At 41.2% G+C, this 23,595-nt stretch overlaps 1 protein-coding gene across 4 annotated transcripts; it reads left to right on the top strand.

The window, feature by feature from the left end:
* Positions 1-404: 404 nt before the first annotated feature.
* Positions 405-23,071, top strand: sh3bp2 (SH3-domain binding protein 2). Of its 4 annotated transcripts, XM_084571933.1 has the most exons (13): positions 5,793-5,919; positions 15,740-15,879; positions 16,055-16,157; positions 16,254-16,371; positions 16,813-16,880; positions 17,113-17,198; positions 17,287-17,364; positions 17,834-18,536; positions 18,837-18,960; positions 19,836-19,891; positions 20,207-20,282; positions 21,456-21,515; positions 21,641-23,071. In XM_084571933.1, exons 1-13 carry the CDS (start codon positions 5,816-5,818, stop codon positions 21,782-21,784), a joined length of 1,860 nt encoding a protein of 619 aa, XP_084428059.1. In that variant the 5' UTR covers positions 5,793-5,815; the 3' UTR covers positions 21,785-23,071. The 4 variants fall into 4 exon arrangements, with proteins under 4 accessions (XP_084428060.1, XP_084428061.1, XP_084428059.1 ...); XM_084571934.1 differs by lacking the exon at positions 5,793-5,919 and adding an exon at positions 405-602 and having other exon boundaries at positions 16,055-16,371; XM_084571935.1 differs by having other exon boundaries at positions 5,626-5,919; positions 16,055-16,371.
* The last annotated feature ends 524 nt before the right edge of the window (positions 23,072-23,595 follow it).

Raw genomic sequence — 23,595 nt, 5'->3', positions numbered from 1 at the left:
TAAACGCTCCCTGCATGGCCCCATTTTTCTAGTCACCACACTCAGGGCCAGGTGCAGGTTAACTGGTGTTTGTTTATGACATAATTGCTGACCCAAAGAAGGAGTGGTCCACGAAGGGGAAGTTAGTCATGAATTTCTGGCTGTAGTCATACAACCACTGAAACTTGACACATGTACGTATTCACAATGGTGTCACAGTTTTGCCATTTTTGATGAGGATTTATGCAACTCAAGTCTCTAAAACCCAGCAAAGCAGAGATAATAGGACACCATAGAACAGCTAATACCACAAAGGAGCGCTGTTTAAAGGTTTCTGAGTGTAAATAGGTCTCTCTCTCTCTCTCTCTCTCTCTCTCTCTCTCTCTCTCTCTCTCTCTCTCTCTTTTAATGTTGGCTTAGTATATCTGCCCGTCTGTGTTTGAATGAGCGCTGCAGCCGGTTTCTCTTGTGGTTTAAGGGAGGGTGTTGTGACACTTTACGCAGCAGCTCTGAAGAGACAGGCCAGGAAGTGAACTGGGCTGAAGTAGAGCTATGCAGGGCTCAAACTACTGATGACACAGACACAGACAAGGGAGCGACACAGCTGACACAGCAATCCATGGGTAAGTTTAATCAAACATTTTTAACAACTTGTCAAAGCCAGGAGCCGTACGGACCTATTGGCGTTTCAAAAAAACTGCTGCTAGATTTGTTTACGAAGAAAGAAATGGTGGTGAGAGTACAACTCTTCACAGCTACACAAGTCATTCATAGCTTTCCTGTATGACATAATTGTTGGCTTCAGTGTATTCATGGAGCCAGAGAGAAAGCTACATGTTTAATAAAGGCAAAAACTAAAAAAAAACTATAATTCTTAACTTGTAACTTGATAATAAGTTTCGTGTCATGTAATGCACAACAGTGGAGCTCAAATGAACTTTTGTGTGGCCCCATAGCTCTGCCCATATTGTGGCTTTAGAGTTGCAAAGCTGAGTTCCTTTTTTGCCCATAGTTTTTCTCACAGAAAATGTTAATGTGTGTCACATTTTTTATAGAAGCGAGTATCCATTCGGGTAACACAGCTACGGCACAGTCTCAACATTTCAGATACATCGCTCAAAACAACACTTCATGTAGTAGCTGTTTGATTTCAGGCAGAAGTAGACAAGAGCAGCTTCTCAACTTTATGCTCATGGCTGTAGATTTTGCTTGCTAATTTTCTCACCTGAGCTGTGACTGAGCTGTGACAGTAAACACACAGGTGACTGGTAAAAAGTCAGTATTTTTATCTGCAGGCTCTTGCAGAGGAGGAAGGAGTAACATGTGCTTGTGTTGAAGGGTAGCGGTAGTTGGACCTAGAATTATATAGAAATATGACTGCGTAAGAGGCCTCGTGTGCACACTTCTGCATGGTCAGAAACCAAACGTCATACAAGCCTAGCTGTGGTTGCCAATTTACAACTGGATGATCACAGTGAGTAGTTTTAGATTAGATAAGATTCAGACAGTTGCCATTGTATATAATATAGGAACATATGACTATTGTATGAGTCAGTGGCGGGCTGTGCATTTTCCACCTAGGCGTTCAATGCAGTGCAACATTATTCAAAACACATCTTAATGCGGTCGTTATGATGCCACTGCTATAGAAACCATCAACAAAATATGGAAACACGATAAAACAGGACGTTGCATTGTAGACGGGTATCTCATATAGCGAGATGAATGCCATTACTAAAACAAGAAATTCGCTTAGAACAATTCAAAAAGCCTCCTCTCACTCACTGCAGCCACCGATGCGCTACAGCTGCGCACCAGCGCCACATACGGACTTAAGAAACAATTTAGGGTTCTCCTCAGAGCCTGTCAACCAAGGGTAACGCTCGTAGTCGCTGTCCTGAAAGTTTTCCCGGCTGCGTCAGTCCAGCTAGCTCCAGCACTGGGTGGCCTTTCCTCACAATATTGAGCCTAAGAAGATAACTTTCTAAGAAGATCTGCAATCAAATCGATAGCCTCTCCACCTTCCTCCATCGTGAGTTTAAAAAGCAAATCATGATTTGCTTGTGCGGTTTGCAACACACAAACTGCTAATTTGGCTTAAACGTAAAGGAACAGCGTCATTACAACGTATTTCAAGCTTCAGCCGCCTGCAGTTTTAATTGTGAAGGCCCAGGCAAATTTCTTTGACTTTGGCAACGCATGACGGCTGAAATATGATCGGATAAAAGCTCTAATGCAAAGTTACAGTTCAGGAATCACTACAGCAGAGAGACAGACAAGCCATAAAATGAGAAGAATAGGCCATTGGGAATAATTTAATAAGATTAACGGAAAACATTTAAAATGTAAGTCAGTGATTCTGATAAAGTTTGGGCCAAAGGAGAAGGCTTTGCTGACCCTGACAGAAGCCACTGATATGAGTATAAATAGCTTATCTTTGCCCCTCATTTTCATTCTTTTTTTATTTCAGTCAATAGTTTGATCACCCATGTTGCGCAGCCCCGCTTTGTAGCACGGGTTCCTTTCATGTCAACATTTAACGTATGCAAGCTTTTATTTAGGAGTTGATGAACTCTCTGCTGGTGGTAGCAGTGTGTGGATCTGTTCTTCACACTTTCATGTTTTTTATTGGCTACTTTGTGGTAAGAAGGTTATAAACTTATTTATTCTGTTTGAACTAGACTATTTGAACGGCTGCTTTACGTGGAGCCTTGTAAAAAAAACAACAGCAAAAAAAAACAAAAAAAAAAAACAGTAGTAATGTGTGTTTTTCGGGATTTTAAATGGTCTGATAGTTTCGTAAATGTTCATCGTACAGTAATGCAGCCCACCTGCTGATCTCAGTCTGGTGGTTCTTTCTTGAAGTACAGCTGATCCACTACATCACGAGGAGTGATTGTGATGTGAAAGAGTAAAGCTGAATTCAGGCTTTTTTTTTTGTCATGCTACCTATTAAAAGTTAGATAAAACAAAAAGTGTATGGCAGAAGTTTTGGTCACAGAAGAAGATTTGGTGTTTAGTCTGACAGGGATGAGGAGCGTATGTCACCCTGTAATCTTTGTGTGTGGTGTCAGGTAGAAAAACAAAGTCACTCCTTGGCCGCCGTAGCCTAGCTCCTTCATGATTACTTGTGTAAGTCAAGTTCGGAAAGTTGTGATTTCATGGAATCCAGAGTCGCACTGTGTTGCGAGTCGCACTGACAATTTCCAACACTACGATAGCCTAAGCCGGTGGGAAAAGAGAGTTGAGGCATATTCTTTGGACATGTATAAAGCACACTCCGAGTGCTTTATACCGCGACACATGGCCTCTTGCTAGTTTCGGTCTGAACTAGTGAGGCTAGCGGTAGAGGGGCATGGCCAACCAAAAAAAAAAGACCCCAGTTTTGATTGCCTTTCTGCAGCGCCGCTGGTATCGCTGCTACCTCACACTGATTTCAGATATGCGTATCGTAGCAGCAGCTTGGTTGCTTTGTCAGAAAGGGTTTTGCTTTGACTCATGCTAGCTGCGCTCCTTGCTGTCAAACAAAGCCCTCGTGGTTTCACATTGGATGGGTGACTCACTGCAACAGAAACCAGCAGTCCTCACTCATATAAATATCAAATGTCACAACGCACACATCACAGCATCTCTGCGGTGTTACAGTACTGCTACAACCTTGCAAATCTTTCCTGTACGGCTCATGATGCATGTTGTGCTTCGAATCTCCCGTCTTCACTGTACATGTTTTATCTGTGTTGATTTTATCTGAGGCAATGCACAACTGCCATTTATCATTTTGTGTGGTTGACCTATATGTACCTGCCAGCCAGTCACTGCACACATTCACCAGGAAAGGTCTGAAACTATTTATTTTTTTGATGTTTTTTGCGTCATCAGTGCTCTGCAAAAATATTCTCAAGTCATTTTTCCACTACATGGATCTGCAAGAGCATTTTTGATCTTTACATTATGTTGAATAATATTTTAGGCCGGGGCGGCACAGTGGTGTGGTGGTTAGCACTGATGCCTCACAGCGAGAAGGTCCCGGGTTCAAATCCATGGGCCGACTAGGACTTTCTGTGTGGAGTTCTGTTTCCTCCCACTTTCCAAAGACATGCTGGTTAGATTAACTGGTGATTCTAAATTGGCCGTAGCTGTGCATGTGAGTGTGAATGATTGTCTGTCTCTCTGTGTTAGCCCTGCGATGGACTGGCGACCTGTCCAGGGTGTATCCCTCCTCTCGCCCGACGACAGCTGGGATAGGCTCCAGCAGACCCTGCGACCCTTAACAGGAATAAGCGGGTGCAGAAGATGAATGAATGAATATTTTAAGCCTGCCTCCTTTTTCAAGGATGTTAAGTTTTAAAGGCACTGGCTATGTCATAACATTCCAGTAAGGCTTCTGTAGTGTCATCAGTTTGAATGAAGCCCAACCCAGATTTGCATTCATCAAAAGACAGTAATACTCATAACATCTTTGACATAAAGTAAAATTCTGGAGAGTATAAATGGACTGGATCAACTGAAAGAGTTCGTACTAGTTGATGTGGTGAATGCTCATGTGCCATTTTGATTTTTGGATTTGATTGATATGACGTAGGGTTACGTCTGTTTGGTGGCCACCTGATCCGCACCATTCTGAAATTAAGCAAATGGAACATGGAGGTATAGGACACAGGGATGATAATCCATAACTCAAATCTGGTTTCTGAAACAAATGGCCACTGCAGGTTAAGCAATGTTATTGCTTATGGGAGCTTCCAACCATCCTCAGTTGTGACCACTGAAAAGATTCAGGGATCTGTTTCATAACCTTCCTATAATCCTTTCGTAGCTTCTTTCTTTGATATAAATGAACCCCACTTCAGATTTACTTTAATCAAAGGGCAAAAATAATTTAATTTGTGCAAGTTAGATGTTAGAAAGGATGGCTGAAAGTCTGGATCAGCTGGAAGAGATGGACCAGTTGATGTTGTGAATCTTCTCGTGTCCTCAGTCAAGAAGCTACACAAGGATTTGTCTGACTCAAGTCATCCTCTGTTTAGTTTCTTTTGAGGTTTGAAAGTACATTCTGTAGTAACCACCATTATCTGTTTAAAGAAGAGGGGTTCGGATATAACTGAAAAGGAAGAACATATTTATTTCTTTATTTTAATTTAGGCATTTTAAACCTCCCATATGCGGTGTATATGGATATCCTATTGAACAGGGATGTAGAGGTAGTTTCACTATAGATACTACAGACTGGATAGTAGGATGAAAGTTCATCTGCAACCTTACACAGGAACAGCTTCCTCTCAGGTTCGTAGACGTGTATGTCTGTGTGTGTTTGACCGCTGTATTGTTCCAGTCTTATGAGATGGAAAGTCCCCCGGCCTTTTTCTCTGGTGTCCGACTGTGTGAGGCGTATGTGTGTAGCGTTGCGGATGGGATGTGTCAACCAATCACACACTGTGTTTGAGGAAGCAGGAAGGAACATGGTGAAGCAGGCAGACCAATCAGAAGCTAGGGCTGGAGGAGGAGCCCCCTTCAGGAAACGTCTGGTGGAGAATCAAGGGTTCATACCATCAACAGACGTCTGGAGTGTCGGCTGATTGTTTTATCCGTTTGTCTATCCACTGATTTAATTTATTTTTCAACTTTCAGCTTTGGTTAACCACTCTGTACATCTATTCTTCCATCTTTCCTTTCACTTGTCCGCATCAGGACCTACGCTCACTTATTTAACCACTCTTCCGATTTCAAATCTGTGACTCGATCCATTCTAACCTGGACTCTTTCAACTGTACATCCGTTGCTTATCTTACACGTGTTTGAAAAGTATGGTGGTATACTGTGCCGTTCTGCTGCCATCATGTCTGCTGGCATGTCCGCTCCGTACGTGAGGAAGAAGAAGTCATTAGCGAGGATCTCCAAGCCGAGCACCAGGATGTGTATTTGGGAACAAAGGGAAGTCATGTAAGTCCATAATCCGTCTTCACTGTGCCTACCCTGGTACAACTAGTGATGTTATGTTATCTGTAAGTTGTCTCTTTATTTTTGTCGCATTCTTTATGGAAATGTTCAGGAACAAGTCCATACCTGCCTCGGTTTGTTGAGCAATGCTAAGACTTGTATGAGAGGGTATAGGAATGTCTAAGTGATTGGTTGTTGTGTTTAACTGGTCTCGGATTTCTCACATTTGGCGGTTCTTTTTATCAATTTAGGTATCTGATCTAATTTGCAAAACCACTAAGCAAGAGGTTTACGTCATGTGCATTTGTTATTTTTTGATTTGGAAGTTTCTTCATCGCAACTGTCAGTGAATCAACTAAAGGACCATATGTCCACATTGTCTATTTAAGTCATTTAAATTTGATCTTCATATTTTATTCCCATTGGGATTGTTGCTGATGATCTTACCCAGAACCTTTGTATCTATTGTGGAAAATGTCAGCCTACAGCACCAAGAAAGGGTTGAGCTCATTTGGAAGTCATACCGCATTTGAAATAGGTGTATTTTGTCAGCCTTCACCAGATGTGAAACTTTGCTCAAAATAGAAATTTAGGTGGTCTATTTCACACGAGCTGAAGAGCAACACCTACACTGTAATGGAAGGAACAAGACGACTGCACATCACACTGCCACTGTACCCAACCCAAAAATATTACTTATACAGAATCTACTATGGCAAAGTAAAACACACATTTAAGTAACCCAAGACAAGGACAACAAAGGGGATGGTGCGTTAAACATGTGTACTGGGAGTTCATTACAGTGTACTCAATGAGGTCTGGTTCTAGAGGCTAAATATTATGTAATGGCGTTGCAAAAAGAAAGCAAGGAGTGCAGTGGACCACGTTGTATTTTAGAATATGTCAAATGTGAGTGAGCAGTCTGTTTGCAGTGTTTAGCTTGTAAGCAGCAAGTTTAATTAGTGACATATTAAGACATTGTTAGATTAATGATGCAAGGTGTAACTGTTCACTGCTTCCCAATGCAGATGAAGGAAAAAGCTCAGTCTCAGTATGGGTGCACACATTTTATTTCATGTTGCTTTTAACAATCATTTTATCTCTTTGAACCTTATGTATATGTGCAACTGTGTGACAAGGTAAACACTAGCAAATGAAATGTGACAAAAGGCCCAACTAGACAAGTTTTTGTGTTTTGTTGTTTTCAAAGAGGTTGAGAGATATTGGACCATCAAAAATACCTTTGGAAAAAATACACTTTTTTAAAATTTAAATGTAGTTTCAAGGTAGTACGTGTCCCCAGGGTCACAAAAGGGGCTTTCGACTCTTCACCAGAGGGTCCAGTTATATCAATGTCTTGTCATGTCTGTACACATCATTCCACTCAAAGCCTTGCATGAGAAACAAATCGTGCCTGGTGGTTTGTTGGGTTTTTGTTGCCCCCCCCCCAGTCACGTCAGCTGTCCGTTATTGCCACGGTAAATCCTCACCGTGGTTTGTGTCGGAGACGGAGGATGAGAAAAGTAGACGCGTACAGGAAATGTGTTCTCATTTTCTACCCCCTTTACTGAGGGGGGAGCGAGTGTAGTCACACAGCCAAATCTCAACGCTCTTCCTTCCTCTCATTCTCTGTGTACCTCTCTTTACCTCTTTTTCTTGCCCTCTCTGAACCGCTGTGCATTGTTGTTACATTGTAGGCGTTTGCTTCAAACATGAACGGCAGCTGAAGCACAATTATCATTCTTTGCATCAGTCTGAGAGGACTTCTTCCTGCAGCCGTTGTGGAAGTGTGACGGTAGTGCAGTTCCCTTTGAGTGGCACTGCCATATTTGGACGCAGGAAGTGCTAACACGTATTTGAAAGTCACTCGCAGAGAAAGAGAACCTGGTTTTACTATTTCAGCTTTCTACGAGTCCAGTGCGGCAGGTGTGTGCATGTGAAGCAAAGGGTAACTTTCTCTTTCTGTTCTGCTTTTTGTATATTTTTTTCCTTAACAGGGAACCAAAGACACCTACGCACTGCTGACCACCCATACTGTTTTTTTTTTTTTAATTTCACACAATTAGGTTCCACCAGTCCATTGACATCAGCCGCACCATGCATTCACAGAAACTAAAGGTTATTACCAAGTTATCTGTATTTTCTGAGTCATCTCGACAGGCTGAGGTTACCCACATCAACAATGGCTGCCACTGGGGAAAAAACAAGGAGTTAGCGGCCAATGAGAACTTTATGATCCCTATTCATGAAGTAAAATTCGTCCTTACCAACTTTTCTTTTCTGAAGAAGCCTTTATAGAGCTTGTATAATCAATTGCTGAAATCAGCCAAAATAACCATAGAGTTTTCATTTCAGTTTTCAAGCTTGAAAGTCCAGGGCTCATTGCTACAATTGACATGATCTATGCATTTAAAGTAACAAAAAAATGTGTTAGTAGGTTAGTAATTGATAGGCAAAACATATATAAAAGCTATTTGGAAAAGGAGGGTATTTCTGTATTTTCCGTATTCCCACAGTGCTGCTTTACATGAAATGCTAACGCCACAATGCTCACAATATTAATGCTAACAACTTAACTTCTGTCTGTGCAGCTTTATACTCCAGTTAGACAAGGTTTACATATGCACACTAGGAGATATTTATAGTGCCTTGTCGGACAGATTTAACACCTCTCTATGTCACGCAGACCTTTTTGCTAACATGCCGAAAATATGACTGCGCCTCGGTTTGCATCTTAGCAAGATGTTATTTTCTAATTATCACCAAACACTATCTTAGCACTTCTGGACTTACCGACATTAAGACATCCAAAGAGCTACGTCACATTTATGTGACTCAAGGATCACCTAAATAAAAGAGAGGAAAGTCATCTTAAGTGGAAGTTGAAGAGATACGGAGAAAGAGAAATCTCTTAGTATTAGAGGAGGAGGCTTTAGCATGTTACATGGAAGTAATTATACAACCATAAGCACTTAAAATAGCATTCATAGGAAGGAGGAATCGACATTTCTAAAAAAAAAAAAAAAAAAAGCATAGAGAAAGAGCTGAGTGTTATCTACAAACTGAGCTGTAACGACATTGCACGAGAAATTATTCATTTATTATTCATAGAGTGGTGAGCTGTATAAATATACACCACATATACTTCTGGAACAAGTCCAGGCCCCTCTTTAAGTGGAAGCAATAACTTTTATTGTCATAAGCTTGCTGGAGAGGAAACGCTGGTGACTTAAGATGACCCTGTTTGAAAACCTATCACCCTTAGTTTCTATTCATGCATTTACACCTATATGTTACGAAGCTGATCTAGCGTTGTGGTTGGTCGTCTCTGAGGGTGGGGAACAGGACGTGTGTCGTAGGTACAAAACGCAGCGCCTCTGTTTCCCGGACAAGACGGACTGCAGCTGCTGCAGCTGGGTCGGTGGTTTACCTATGACCTTTGCGTCTGGCTGTGTGTTTGCAAGTGTGTCTTGGGGTAAGCACTGAGGGCTTCTGGACTGAGTGTGCAAGGGGATCAGTTAACCACATTCAATCTCTGTAGCAGACACCTGACAGCTGCGGAAATCTATGCCACTATACCATAGAGGCTAGAAAAATGGCAAAAAAATTGTGAAATTGGTTTTTGGTCCTTGAATAACCGCACTGTAAAAGCAATGAGTCAAAACAAAACCAAGCAGAAGAGCACTAAAGAGATCTTCTGTGACAGTCAGAAGATCTGATTCTGTCCATCTGATGTTCCGAAATGGATCAGTTGACTTTTCATTCGGCCAGTGTTTGCCTGCTAATTGGAAAAATCCAACCCATGACCTCCTTGGAAACCTTGTCACTGACCACATCTGACTTCCAAGCAAACCACTTGTATATTTCAGTAATCGCTTTTAAAAATTTCCAGGCTGACGTTATCTTTTACAACGATAGTTAAATTCCCAGCAGTAAGCTTCACCCTGGGTTAGACATTCAGAAAGAACAGACAGACCTGACCCTGGATCTTGTTAATTAAGCTTTGGCAAACAGGTGAATGTGTGTTCCAATGATATCCTCGAAAAATATTGTTATATTTATCATAGCCCTACAGAAACCTACAGCACCACCAGATGTGGACCACTTTTAAACTAAAGCAACCTACACATCATCTAGTTCCAGAGTGGGATTTGGTGTAGAAACACACACAGAGACAAACGCACACACACAAAACGTGAGGAAGCGCTCCTTTTCGTTTTTAACTCAAGGGTTTTCACATCCATATTGGACATACAATGCTTTTCTAACCTCTAATTCTTACCTTGTTTGTGAGAGGCAGCAAATGTATTTCTATTTTCAATTTTTATAAGAGGACAACGGTTAAAACCTGACCTTCCTATGAAAAGGGTTGTCTGAACTTGGCGCTGTGTTTTCAGTAGGTGCAACTAGTTGTTGACTACATGCCGAAGTTGCCCCCAGTATGCAGCACTGGCTGTGGTCATTTGTCTGAACGAATGAGATTTGTCACTGTTCTGGAAAAGGGCTATATACTTACCACAACAGTTCTCCTTCTGTACATGTAAATACTGTGAAATGAATGCTTGAAATCACAACTTGAAGTTCAGATTCCAGTGACGTGACATTTTAGATCCAGTGCCCTGCAGTGCAGAATGTAGTGTAAGTCTGAGTAATAAACGTCACTCTGAGTCAGCTTACAGGGACTTATAAGAAGTTGCATTTTACACCCTTGCCACACTCTTGTTGTCATGTGGTGATTTAACAGGAATACTGTCCGTGATTCAGGGGCTTTCCATTTCACAGCTGCGCAAGTTTCGATTTCAGTTTCCCCAGCGGTCATTCTGACTGTTCTTACATCTCCGGTACATGCCTTTTTCCTCTTCGTCTTCCTTCTCAGTGACAAAAGGTTTTATGCTCTCTGTGATTTTGCAAGCTCTGTATGTCATAGCTAAGCTACTTTCTTTGAGTCCTCTCAAAAAACAGTCCTCTCAAAATCCCATCAGTTTTCATGTTTATTACAAATTCCCTGTATGTGCACACATACTTGGCCAATAAAGCTGATTCTGATTCTCACATACTGTAAGAAAAATATTTGAAAATCCCAGAAGATTATCTCAGAGCTTCCATTTCTACACACTAAGCGTCTCATGATACATGTGCAGTGTATATATTAATTTATACATACAAGAAGAAACTTAGGTATGCGCTGTATTTAGAAGTAAAGCTTCAACATCCGGCTTTTTCCTCCTTGAGATAACTGCCTTCTTTGTACAGGTCTTTCATCTTGTAGCTGCTCACATTTCCACCCACACACCTTGAAGTCATCTCGATGAGCCGTCGAACTACTAGGATGATTCTGATGATCTGGCTACATGCCAGTATTTGAAGCCATTAAATGCACTTTTCTGTTTTTTTCTCCGGTCAACTGTGGATTGGTATCAAAGCACAGTTGCATAATGAAGGTCAATTTAAATCAGTCCTGAGTCCAGACATTGTGTTTGTGTCTGTCCAGGGAGGAAATATGTTTGAATGAGTCTGGTATGCGAGCAGCTCCTGTGCTTCCCTTTCCCGTCAAACAGCAGTTCTCTGATTAGCATCTCTTGCTCACAAACATCAGCAGAGTTCAGGTTGGGTAACTTTAAAAAAAAAAAAAAAAAACTAAAAAAAAAACAGTCGGGTGAGAAGGTTTAAAGCTGAATCACTCCCCTTTTCTTTTTAATAATAAACGTCAGCAGCCTGACTTTATTTCAGATGAGGAGATCCTATGTGAGTCAATGCACAGCGTTTACTGAGTCATTTATTAATTTTGGCAGATAATGGGTGCCGTAAATTTGACATCGGTCGCCATCAATTCTGTAACCCTGCTGACAGAGAAAGATTGTAATTCACAAGTTTAGCCGTGAGAAAGTGATCTCATGTGACGTCAACATTTAATGCTGCATTCTGTGGCAAGTGATAACCACTGGCAGTTTGGTCCTCGGGGCGATCGAGCCGCTTCCGTCTGATTGCAGATCGTTCTCATAGACTTTTGTATTAAAGCAGTTTCATTGGAACTACAGACAGTTTGGCTGAATGCGAGGTGAATCCATTTCTGTCACTCATACATTCACTGAAGACAGGGGTTCCTTGTTGGTCCTTTTCTACTATGTTTAGAGTAGCAATATTTCTTTATTTTGCATTTTCTGTATTCTTTATTTACAAGAGAATTTGATTTTGAAAGTAAAAAACTTGTTGGGGAGGATACGTGTCTTTAACAAAGCCTTTTTTGACAATTACAATTTATATTGGTTAAATAAACTGCATGTAAATGATCATTTAACCACACACTATTGATTGCTAGATTCTGCACACAATGAAGCAAATGGTTGCATTATTTACATTTACAAAATACATTATTACCTTTCCTACTTTTCTTGTGGTACTACTTTTTCACAACGTAACAATTCCATGCCTTTCTTTTTGTTGAATCGTTTCTGAATTCAGCTGACACCAGAATGTGGAACTGAATCACAAGCTTGCCAAAGATCACCACTGCCACTTCAGATCGTGATCTTTCTCCTCCCTCTGTGGGCTATTAGCCGTCTACCTAAAGAAAACATGACTTTGCGTCTGAGTCTCGATGGTGGTCACTATCACTATCATGTTATTTCAGATCTGTCTGCGGGCTCTGTGCCTGCACTGCAACAGCGAGGATGAGGTCTTCAGGAAATCCTTTTTTGGATGATAAGCAGTCAGTGACCTTTCGCAGACTGAGATGAGGTTTAGTTAACTGCAGTTATCAGTAAACACTGTATGGGGCAGTCGGAGACCAAACCAAACGATAGCCTTTGAGTGTCCTCTTGATGTCCAGTCAGCAAGGGCAGCCTAAATAGTTGGTCCTAGACTCTATATTTGGTGGACTGCTGTACATAGTGAGCTAACATGCTAATCATACCAGGAACATGCTGCGGAAGTCAGTCATTGTAGCTCTCCAATCACAATGGCTAAGCTACCCGTTTTAGTTTCTGCTAACCACACACTGAGCTGACACCATTCAGTAGTATGTGTGCTACTGTGCTATTATGTGCCTTATAACAACTTGCAAACCACATATCTTGGTGCACTTTCTGCACTGACAGAGGAGATGAAGTAAAAGCTGCGACGTGTGATACCTTCATGTTCTTTGTCCTACATTCAGCACTGTCACATCTTTTGCCATTACGGCAGAGTTTTAAAAGGTAAATGTCATGAAAGCAGAACTTGACACCTTAAACACCTGGCAGTCTCATTGTTAGGTTTGTTGGACATTATTTTAATTCAGTTACTCACATCAGAACTTTGCGTTCTATGTGCTTTGCTCTACTTCTGCCAGTTACAAGAAATGTTGGATTATACACTGCACATGGACAATGGACAATTGAACATACATCAGCATTATATTAACTATCTCAAATGGCAGAAAACATGTACGTTAGTGTTTTAGTTTGGTCCAACTCCAGCCACTAACACGGAGGAGGTGGTGCTTATTACCTATACTGCAGCCAGTCACCAGGGGGAGCTCTATGTGCTTTGGCTTCATTTTTGAGAAGCTGGCGTCCACTCATTCTACTGTAATTATGGTATGTTGCCTTCTAGTTGTTACTGGTGGTAAAGCTACAGCAAATACCATTGTTCAAACCGGTAGGCTACCATCATTTTATTCCAACTTAATGCATCAAACAGAGAGGTAGAAAACTTCTTGAAGCGACTCCTCTTTTATGAGGTAAATTGACCTTTCATGGGGAAAAATGTCATCTCCAAGCTTACATTACATGGCGCAGTTAGTCATCGGACTCTCCCTGCCTATGGAGTTCTCATGTGTATCAAACATCTCTCATCTAGTCTGCTATTTAGACAACCTTTTAAGAGTTAGTGCTGTTCACGCCCAATTCAAACAGCTATCTAATATTTTTTCAAACTTTCCAAGTGAGATTATGCAAAGTACTCAGGGCCTGAACCTTTTTACCTTCTTTTTAATACCCTTGTCAGTTCTCAGATGCAAATACACCTCAAAAGTTTGAAATATACTATAGGCCTTAACAACAACAACAAACTGACTTTAATATGAAAAAACAGTGTTGTGGCTGACACCAACCTCCCAGTAACTGCATCAATCAATGAATAGCCAAACAAGTATTCCTACAGTTTTTATCTCATTCAAAGGGAGTGGATTCCTACTCCCCAAATTCCTACCAAATTCCTGGACTCACACACAAACATACACACATTTTTGTATGGCTATCTTTTCGAGGACATTCATTGGCATAATGATTTCCTCAGCCCCTTACCCTAACCCAACCATCTCTCCTAAGTGCCTAACCCTAACCGTTACCCTAATCCTAACCGTAAACTAATTATAACCTTTACCCTAAAACGAAAGTCAACAACCGGCCAAAATGTCCTCACTTTGCAGAAACATCCTCACTTCGATGGTGTAAAACCCAAAGTGGTCCTCAGAAAGATAGCTCTACAGGAATGTACACTCTCCGTCTCTCTCTCTCTATCTCTCTCTCTCTCTCTCTGTCTCTCTTTCTCTCTCTCTGTCTGAGGTCTGCAGATGCTGTTGATAAACTGGAAGTTCACATAAACCCATTAGAAGATGAGGAACTTCACTGGAGATGTTTATTTTTGCTGCTTTCTCTACATCTCACCCACCCACATGCACAAATTTTACACAACCCCTGAACCCCAGCAAAAGGATTCAGGATGTTATGCATTTCCTGTCTGAACTAAACGTGTGTGTTTGTTCCAGCAGAAATCTGTGTATGTACGGGCGTAGGTGTACTATCTAATTTTGAGTGTGTTTATGTGGTGCGTGAGGGAGAGAGAAAGATCGAAATCAACAAAGGCAGTCAGAAGGAGAGGGGGGCGGGTGGGGAGAGAGAGAGAGAGAGAGAGAGAGAGAGAGAGGGAGAGAATTCACAAGAAAAAGCATCAGAGAGCCTAATCAGAGGAGGCGCAAAGTCAGATGGACAAAACTGTCCCAGTTTGGATGTGATGAGACGCGGCAGTAATCCCAGAGAGGACAGCACGAAAGAGTCCAGTCTGTTTGTCACTTCTGTCATGGACCTCCTGCCGTCTGTGGCTTCCACGGTGTTAGCCTCCACAGTCAGCCTGCTGAGGGAGAGCGCTGCTGTTCAGAGTATCAACAAGAGGCTCAACAGGAGGTAGGCAACACCTCAGCAGGTCACCTCTGGATTCTGTTCAGTAGTGTTAGGTCAGGACTCACTGTACATGAGAAAGATATCTTTGTTGAGGAGTTCTTCTCATGGGGACGGATGGACTTGCTGTCAGTGTTGGCTATGCAAATCTTAAAGGATTTCCTGAGAAGCACGGTAGACAGAGCAACACTCCAACACTGAACGCTCTTGTTCCACCAGTTTGGTCGTCGCTGCATAAACTTTTAGTTGTGTTTGGTCTTTGCTGTTGGCACATGTCTCATTGTCTGATTTAAAAGTGGTTGAAGGTCTTACGTTTCAAAACATTCAAATGTGAAAAGAGGGGACTTGAGTATCTGGTGATTGTCTAACACTGTGTTTTGATTTAGATGACTTAACAGTTCTCTGACTGCTTTCAAGATATGCGTCTGAAACCTAATGTAGTTCAGAAACCCTCACAGCTTCACTGGTTTTGAAGCAGGATTGGTAACAGAGATGATGTGGGTATAGGTCCTATCTGAATGCTATGTTTTTCTGGCAGTTTGTGTTTGTGTGGCGGTATAACTATCCTCAATTTCAAAACTGTGTGTGACTAGATACCTTCTCTGTTAAACACAAAAAGTAATAACATGCCTTTTCCTTCCCTTCCCCTCATTTCCTTCCCATAGGACCATGTCATCTACAGATGTGTCCTGGCCAGTGCCGATGCGAGCCATTGGGGCTCAGAACCTCCTGACTATGCCGGGAGGAGTATCTATTTCAGGATACCTCCACAAGAAGGGAGGCAGCCAGTTCAGCCTCATGAAATGTGAGTGTGTAATAAAAAGATTAGTTGTGGATGGACTAAAAGAAAAGAGGAATATTTCACAATATGTAGCGATGTCCAATTATCTTCTCTTTACTGATCTGATCATTTTTCCACCACATTCAAACAGAAATCCCTGGATGCATGGAGATATTCTTAAAATATGTTTGTCTTTCAGGGCCATTGAGGTACATCATTATTCACAAGGGCTGTGTGTATTACTTTAAAAGCAGTACCTCTGCTGCACCACAGGGGGCGTTCTCTCTCAATGGCTACAACAGGTCAGAATCCTCAATCAGTATTATATTTTTTTTAGTGTGCTTCCTGGCCATCAGCATATTTTGGAGCGTAACTCTCACTTTCATTTTCTTCCACAGAGTAATGAGAGCAGCAGAGGAGACAACGTCCAGTAATGTCTTTCCTTTTAAGATTGTCCACTTCAGTAAGAAACACAGGACTTGGTTCTTCTCTGCAGCCAGTGAGGATGAGAGGAGGGTGAGGACTATTTTAACCAATTGTAACTGTAATAAAGAAGAGTGACTTTGCTGAAACCAAGGCTGTGCATTCTCAGTTTTGATGTTAAATGAATAGCCAGACATGTAGATAAATTTATTTTTTCCCTGATTCATAATAGAGGATCAGTGCAAGGACAACTGGCCTTAGAGAATTTCACAAGTGCAGCTGTCTTGATACTGTTGTTAGTTAGCAAACGACTTATCAAATCACTGACTGTTTTGGAAGATGACATATTTGATGCACCTCAGCTATCATCTTAATGCTAAGCTAGGCTAATGGAGCTGCTGATCTAATGGAAATGAACAGCACAGAAGTTAATTTACAGAAATGTTGTAGTACTGTGTCCTGCATGGGGATGTTCAAAATGATTGTTAAACGGTTAAACACTTAAATTTCACACAGATATCTGCTTTCTTACAGAAATGGATGCGACACCTGCGAAGAGAGATCGATCACTATAACGACAGAAAAGAGTCCCACATCCCAAGGTAACCTCAGAAAAATCACATTATATTTCACCAAATGATGATGTGTTATGTGGTAAATGTATAAATTGTATTTGGGTTATTAGGATGATATGAAATACACAAAACCTAAAGCATTAGTGAACTTAGAAAAAAAATACAATCCGAAAACCAAACAGTTCATCAGACTTTCTCACATACTGACAACTTCTACTTGCGAATAATTTATCAGTAACAACCTTCTTTGCTGCCGCAGTGACTCCGATTCAGACGCAGACAGCTTCTATGGCACGATCGAGAGGCCCATGGATATTAAACATCCTGTCGATACCACAGAAAGTGGTAAGGCCATGATGATGACCGCGTATGCATACAACATGTGGAATTTATTCAGCTATTAAACTGTTGTGCCTGTTCTTTCTGTGTGAAGACTATGGTGATGATGATGATGATGACGACGAGGAAGACTATCTGAAGCCAGACGGTGAGGGTTCGCCAACACCTACAGGTGAAGCCACGCACACTTTTTACCGTGAAAATCTGGAAAAACTGGGAAGGGAAAAGATGAGGAAGCATGTAGCAATACTATAACAAAGGCAATTGGACTTTCTTGAAGACATTTTGCCACTGAAGTAGCGTCTTTAGTTCTAAAAGGCTGGTAAGGAGATTGGGTTTAAATAGGAAAAGGTACTTAGGATTCCTCCAATTACAGAAAGTATCTGGTTGTAGACCCAAGATGCAAGTGTCATGTACGCATCACACACAAATGTTCCTATCTAAACCCCAACTCCCCACCCGTCTTTAAGAACTATAGAAGCTACTGAGATGAAACCTCTTCAAGAAACCCTGCAAGGCCAGTTGTCCTTGTTTCAGCTCTATTCAGATATACCATGACCTTCACAGACAAATACCAAAACATCACCCCTTCCCTGGAAACAATGAACCATTCTGATTTTGCATTTTCTCTACCTCTTCAGGTCGACCCGCGGGGCCGCCCCCTTCCTACCCTCCTCCCCCAGTGCCAGCAATTTCACAGCTCCGTCAAGACTCCATCCCATGTCTCCCAAAGGGCCTTCCTCTCGTTCCATCACAGCTCAGAAGCTCAACCAGCCCGCTCCACAAGAAACCCGCTGTCCCCCTGCCCTCCTTACAGGATCCCTGCAAAGGCCAGGTCCCTCCTCTCCCTTTTGCCCCGCACCTGCCCAGATCCCCATCTCCCTCGCCCAGCCCTCCACCTCCTCCTCCTCCAAATACAAAGAGAACTCAGTTCAGGGAAACCTCTGTGGGGAGTACCGGTAACGACAAGAGAGATTGGAGGCATCTGCCATCCGTATCTGTCCAATCGCCAGCCACCCTGCCCATTTGTGACCAATTAGAGGCCAGGCTGGCCCTAAATGGTCCCCACTGCGGCATCAATTCTGGGGGAAGCCAGTCACTAGGCAGCAACTACCAACGCAACAAGCCAGTCTTTCCAAATCCACAAACCCCAAAAACTGGAGGTTCCAGCCCGTCCCTCAGCAAGATGTCCCCCAGTCAGCCACCTCTGTTTGGCCACCCTCCGCTATCTCCTCTAATTAAAACTGGACTACACAACAAGCCAGCAATACCCAAACCACCTCCACCAACAGTCAAGCCTCTGCTGCCTTCAACCAAGTCCAAGCCGCAAGGAACTCCATTTCAGTAAGTTGTATTCGAAACTCAAAAGTTACCTCATAACACAATTTTTTGATAACCGTCCTGTTTCTCTTATTATCCAGATATTTTGATTAATTCTGGGCATTAAATACAGAGAGGTTCATTTAGCCTAGTTTAGCAGAAAGTTTGGAAGCAGCAGAAAAACTGCTAGCCTAATTCTATCCGAATCAAAACATTCATATTTTGAAACCTCCAAAGTCTTCATGAGTTGTAGATACAGAGCAATAGGAAAATTACGGCATAAATACGTTTTAGTTGCTTCACTGAGACGTGTTTTCTCACCAGAAGAGCATCACCAGATGGCCAGAGCTTCCGTTCCCAGGGAGAAGAGGTACCCGCAGAGTTCAGGAAGAAACGAGACTTGGTCAAACATGGCGGAGGAGACGATTCTGATGAGGACTACGAGAATGTAAGCGAGAGTGAAACGATGTGTCAGCTGATGTTCTTGACTAAACTCAATGAGCTACTGAACTAACTCATTTCAAATATTTAGATTGTGATCATTTTTAGTCTTTTTGCTAAAGCACTGATATTATCTTTCAGCTTTTATGATGAAATTAAACAGTTACTCAAAAAGCTTATTAACTTTCTTAATCATTATATCTACACCGATCAGGCATAACATTATGACCACTGACAGGAGAAGTAAATAACAATTCAGTGTTCTGCTGGGAAACTTTTGGACCTGGCATTCATGTGGATGTTACTTAGACGTGTAGCACCCACCTAGACCAGACCAGGCACCCCCACCCCATAGCAATGACACTCCTTGATGGCAGCAGCCATCCCCAGCAGGATGCAGCCTGACACAGACACACACACAAAAACACTTTAGGAACAGCTAAAAAAAAACAACATGAAGAACAGCACAAGGTGTTGACCTGGCCTCCAAATTCACTAGATCCCAAACTGATCAAGTATCTGTGGGATGATCCACAAAGGCCCCTCCCCTCAACCCACAGGACCCAAAGGACCCCACTAACAACATTCTGTTGCAGACACCACTGGACACCCTCAAGTGAGACCAGCACTATATTATAAGGGTGTTTTGTTATGTTATGCCTGATCGGTGTATGTAATAGTATTATATTACAGAATTTCCATTTTCATGTCATCATCTCCATTTCAATTACTTTATATGGATATGTGAAGGTATCTTGAGCTGGTGGTGGTTGTAAATCACACTTCTTATAGGCGTGAATGTGTTTCTCATAACAGAAAGCCTGTGTTAGTTCTCCAATTAAACACATTGCACTGAAGGTAACCAGTTGTTTCTATCTGCAGGTGCAGCTGCCAGACTCCGTGTTCATCGATACGACTGAAACCAGCTTTGTAGAAAAGTATGACTCATACACTTATTTTTAATACATAGCTGAGAAAGGTGTCAAGCTGCAGTTTGTAAATGTTACACTGTTTGTCACACTGTATTTCAGCTGTCTAGTGACAATAAACAGCCCTCCCTCTCACTGATAAATTTTTGTGGTGTTTCATGAACACCAGTTTAAATCTAAATTTAGCATACAGGAGCATGGGCTGCGTGTGGGCTATTCTCATTCAGGATTTCCTATTTGCGGCAGAGGCTCACACCAGTGAAGTCATTTGAAGATGTGTTTCTACTAATAGCTTTTAACCAGTGGTGACGTTTGTTCACGCAGGTTATTCAGAGAGGGCCCCATCGCTCCGCAGGACGGACTGTATGGCATCAGGAACTCAGGAACCAAAACGTCAAAGGTAAAAACTAAAAAAAGATCACCATTTCTTGACTAAGTCATTTTAACAATAGCTTCCTGTCTGGTACTCAAGAAATTTGTGCTGAAGCAAAGCCGAAACTGTGCTCTTATCTGATCATTTAGTAAACCTGAAGTGCCAATGGTGATAATTACCATACATGGACTTACTGGTCATCTTTAGTCATGCTAACAACATGGCTTAATGAACGGCTGGGCTGTCTCTCAGTCTGACATGTGGTCCAGACTAAGAAATATCCACTGAATGAATCACCTTGAAAATATAGTACGTTTATGCATGTGCAACAAGCATCAGGTCAATCCTTTATTTTTAGGTTTTCAAATATTTTGGTTCATGGCCGAATCCATTCATAACTCCTTAAGCAGGACACCCTCAGCAAGGAGCGTCATGCAGCTGTAATTTAAAGTAATAATGACAATTAGTTAGCAACATAGATTACTATTACAACCTCAGGTTCAATACATGGAGCTATTAGTTTTACTGTAGAAAAAAATATATACTTCTGGCGCAACTTCCCCCATTACCATGGTGCATGTAGGAAGAAAAAGAAACAGTAGAAAATACCAGACTCCAGCAGTATTTGTAGTGTAAGGAACAACTTTACTAGACCAACACGTTTCGGCTTGTGGCCTTTATCAGAGTTACCGCAGCTGACCTTGCAAAACATAATAATAGAATGCTAAAGTCAGTTGAAGACAAAGCTAATTAAAGTCGTACTTCTCTCATGATGTGAGTTAGGGCTAAAATCTCACACAGTGGTTTGCACCAGCTATAGCAACAGCTCTGCACAAGTTCCAGAGTCACTGAGCTGCACTGCGAGCTTCACTATTACTGCACAACTACAGTGCAACAACAGCTGGACACAGGCTGAGCAGCAGGTTTTGTGTGTAGCAGTCGGACTTATACAAATATTAACACACAGAAAAGCACTTTTATTTTCCTAAGGCGTTGGTAGAGGCCAAACACAGAGCCAGTAGTGAGTGAATATTAGTTTTACATTTATCATATCTCATTTTGGATTTGGATTTATTTATTTATTTATTTTTTTACATTATTTTAGTGACATAGTTAAATGTATTTGGCTCAAATTTGTGTATTTTATTCTACATATTCTTCTTTACATTTAGTCTAAACTAATTTTGGTGTATTATCCAGGTGCTGGTGGTGTGGGACGTCAGTATAAGCAAAGCCAGAAACTACAGACTGTTTGAAGAGGTAAGAGGCCTGCTGCCCTGTAGTATGACTATACGTGTGTCTAAAATTAAAATCCTTTCTGCATAGAAAATAAAAATATACATCACAATAACAGAGTCTAACGTTCACTATGGGTCCTTTCACAGGACGAGTGCCTATATCTGGAAAGTGAAATGACCTTCCCCACACTGTCCGGTTTGATCGAACACTACTACACCCATCCTCTTCCTCACCACGGCTCGCTCTGCCTGCAGAAGCCGTACACGAAGCCACTGTGTGGCTTCATGTAGGGTCTGAGCACCTACACAGGCAGCTTGCTGAGATGCACCTGAAACCAGCGAACGCCAGTGCAAAGACTTGGAGCGCCTCCGCGGCTGAACTCAATCTCTGTCAGTAATGCATGGAGTATAGTGTCTCACACAGATGTAATAACTGTCACAGTATAACAAAACAGAGCATACCTCTCACTGTTCAGTGGAAAATAAAATAATTTCTTTGCCCTGGAACACAGCATAAATAGCAAGGATAGTAACATTATTCAACAAACAATTGCTATTCTGTTCTGAAGACATAAGGCAGTGTAAATACACAGCAAATTCTCAATAAAAGGTTCTAATTGGGACAAAGGTAATCCTTTTCTTAAAACATGAAAGTGAAAGCACCGTTCAAGGGCCTTCACAGCCAGTCAGATAAATTTGACATAGTTTGTCCACAGAGGGGCACTGTGATACCAGATGATAGCTTAAATATAATATCATTCACTGTAGGATCGACCAGGTTACCTACATTTGAGCAACATACCTGAAGTCACATCAAGCGTATGCATATAAAACAAACATAGCATGATTTTGTTTTGTACTGGTATTCTGAAAAGATGTATTTATCATGAAAAAAAAATTCATCCAAATGAATTGATTTGAATTCAAGAGATGAAAACCTATGGAGATTCTGTTATAGTTATGGATTGTGTGGACATGAATATTGTTCTGCCCATCATAATCAGCTTAGTTACACATGTTGATTATACTGTAAGTCCTAAAAACCAACAAGTAGTTACATTTCTGACAATAACTGGTCTGATGTGAGACACTTCAGATGCAGATACACTGAACATTAATTACCAAAGTGAATTTATATCTTTATCTTTATACCTAAAAGGTAACTTCTTCTCTTGTGTCCAGGTGCAAACTCCAAAAGCTATTCTTATTATTTATACCTATAAACCTGTTCAGCATTCCTTTAGTCATGAATAGTTTGCTGTACTAGAAAAAGAAGTACTATATTTAAATCTAAATTTTTCTCTGCTTGGGTTTCTGACCTCAGCAGTGTGTTGTTTTAATGTAATTACACGGAAGAATGCATTCTACGGTGTTGCAAGTCCTTGAAACTATAAGACTAGAAAAAATCTCTTTATAAAGATGAAGTTTTTTTGTTTTAAAATGCAGTTTACACAGCACTGACTTTGATATTGTAAAATGCTCTTCAATATTTATGTGTAAATGTTGTATTTACTGTATAAAAAAGTGTCTGTACAAATGTAAATATATTGTTTTCTACAGAAATATATATAAGGATTACTTAAAGCCTCTTGTTGTTTTGTCTCATTTTGAATGTTTTCTTTCAGTCAATGATAAAATCACAGAATCAAGCATCATGAAACTCAAAAACAGCCGTTGAATTTCTGAGTAACACACCATTAGTAGCTCATGTAGCGTAAAAAAGAAAAAAAAGAAAGTATTCAATTACCAGATAGTGTACTGTTTAGTTTGCTAGGTGGTAAATCACTGCCTAGTTTTAGTTTATTATATTCCAGTCTCCCCGTCCCTGCTAATAGGCTGATGCTGCCGCCACCATGCTTCACTGTAGTGATGATATTAGTTGGCGATGAGCAGTGTCTTGTGTTCACCTGACATAATACTGAAAGTTTTGCCCAAGAACGTCAGTATTTTTCTGCCTGGAAAATAGTAATAATACTAATACTTTTTTAAAATTACTTTTTCCATATTGAAAACAAACAAATGTCAAGCCTGTAACCATCCATACATATTACATTAACTGCAAAAGGTATTGTATACACGTTAAACTATGTGATGACTCAAGT

Source organism: Chelon labrosus (genome assembly GCF_963514085.1).
Source record: "Chelon labrosus genome assembly, chromosome: 22".
NCBI lineage: Eukaryota > Metazoa > Chordata > Actinopteri > Mugiliformes > Mugilidae > Chelon > Chelon labrosus.
This window is presented reverse-complemented; position numbering and strand designations above follow the sequence as displayed.

Bases quoted from the DNA above. Each gene is read 5' to 3' on its own strand.
- sh3bp2 (XM_084571935.1), top strand. From the start codon at position 5,816: ATGTCTGCTGGCATGTCCGCTCCGTACGTGAGGAAGAAGAAGTCATTA. The intron at 17,365-17,833 runs GTGAAGCCACGC...CTACCTCTTCAG, and splicing joins GGGTTCGCCAACACCTACAG to GTCGACCCGCGGGGCCGCCC. The intron at 21,516-21,640 runs GTAAGAGGCCTG...GTCCTTTCACAG, and splicing joins ACTACAGACTGTTTGAAGAG to GACGAGTGCCTATATCTGGA.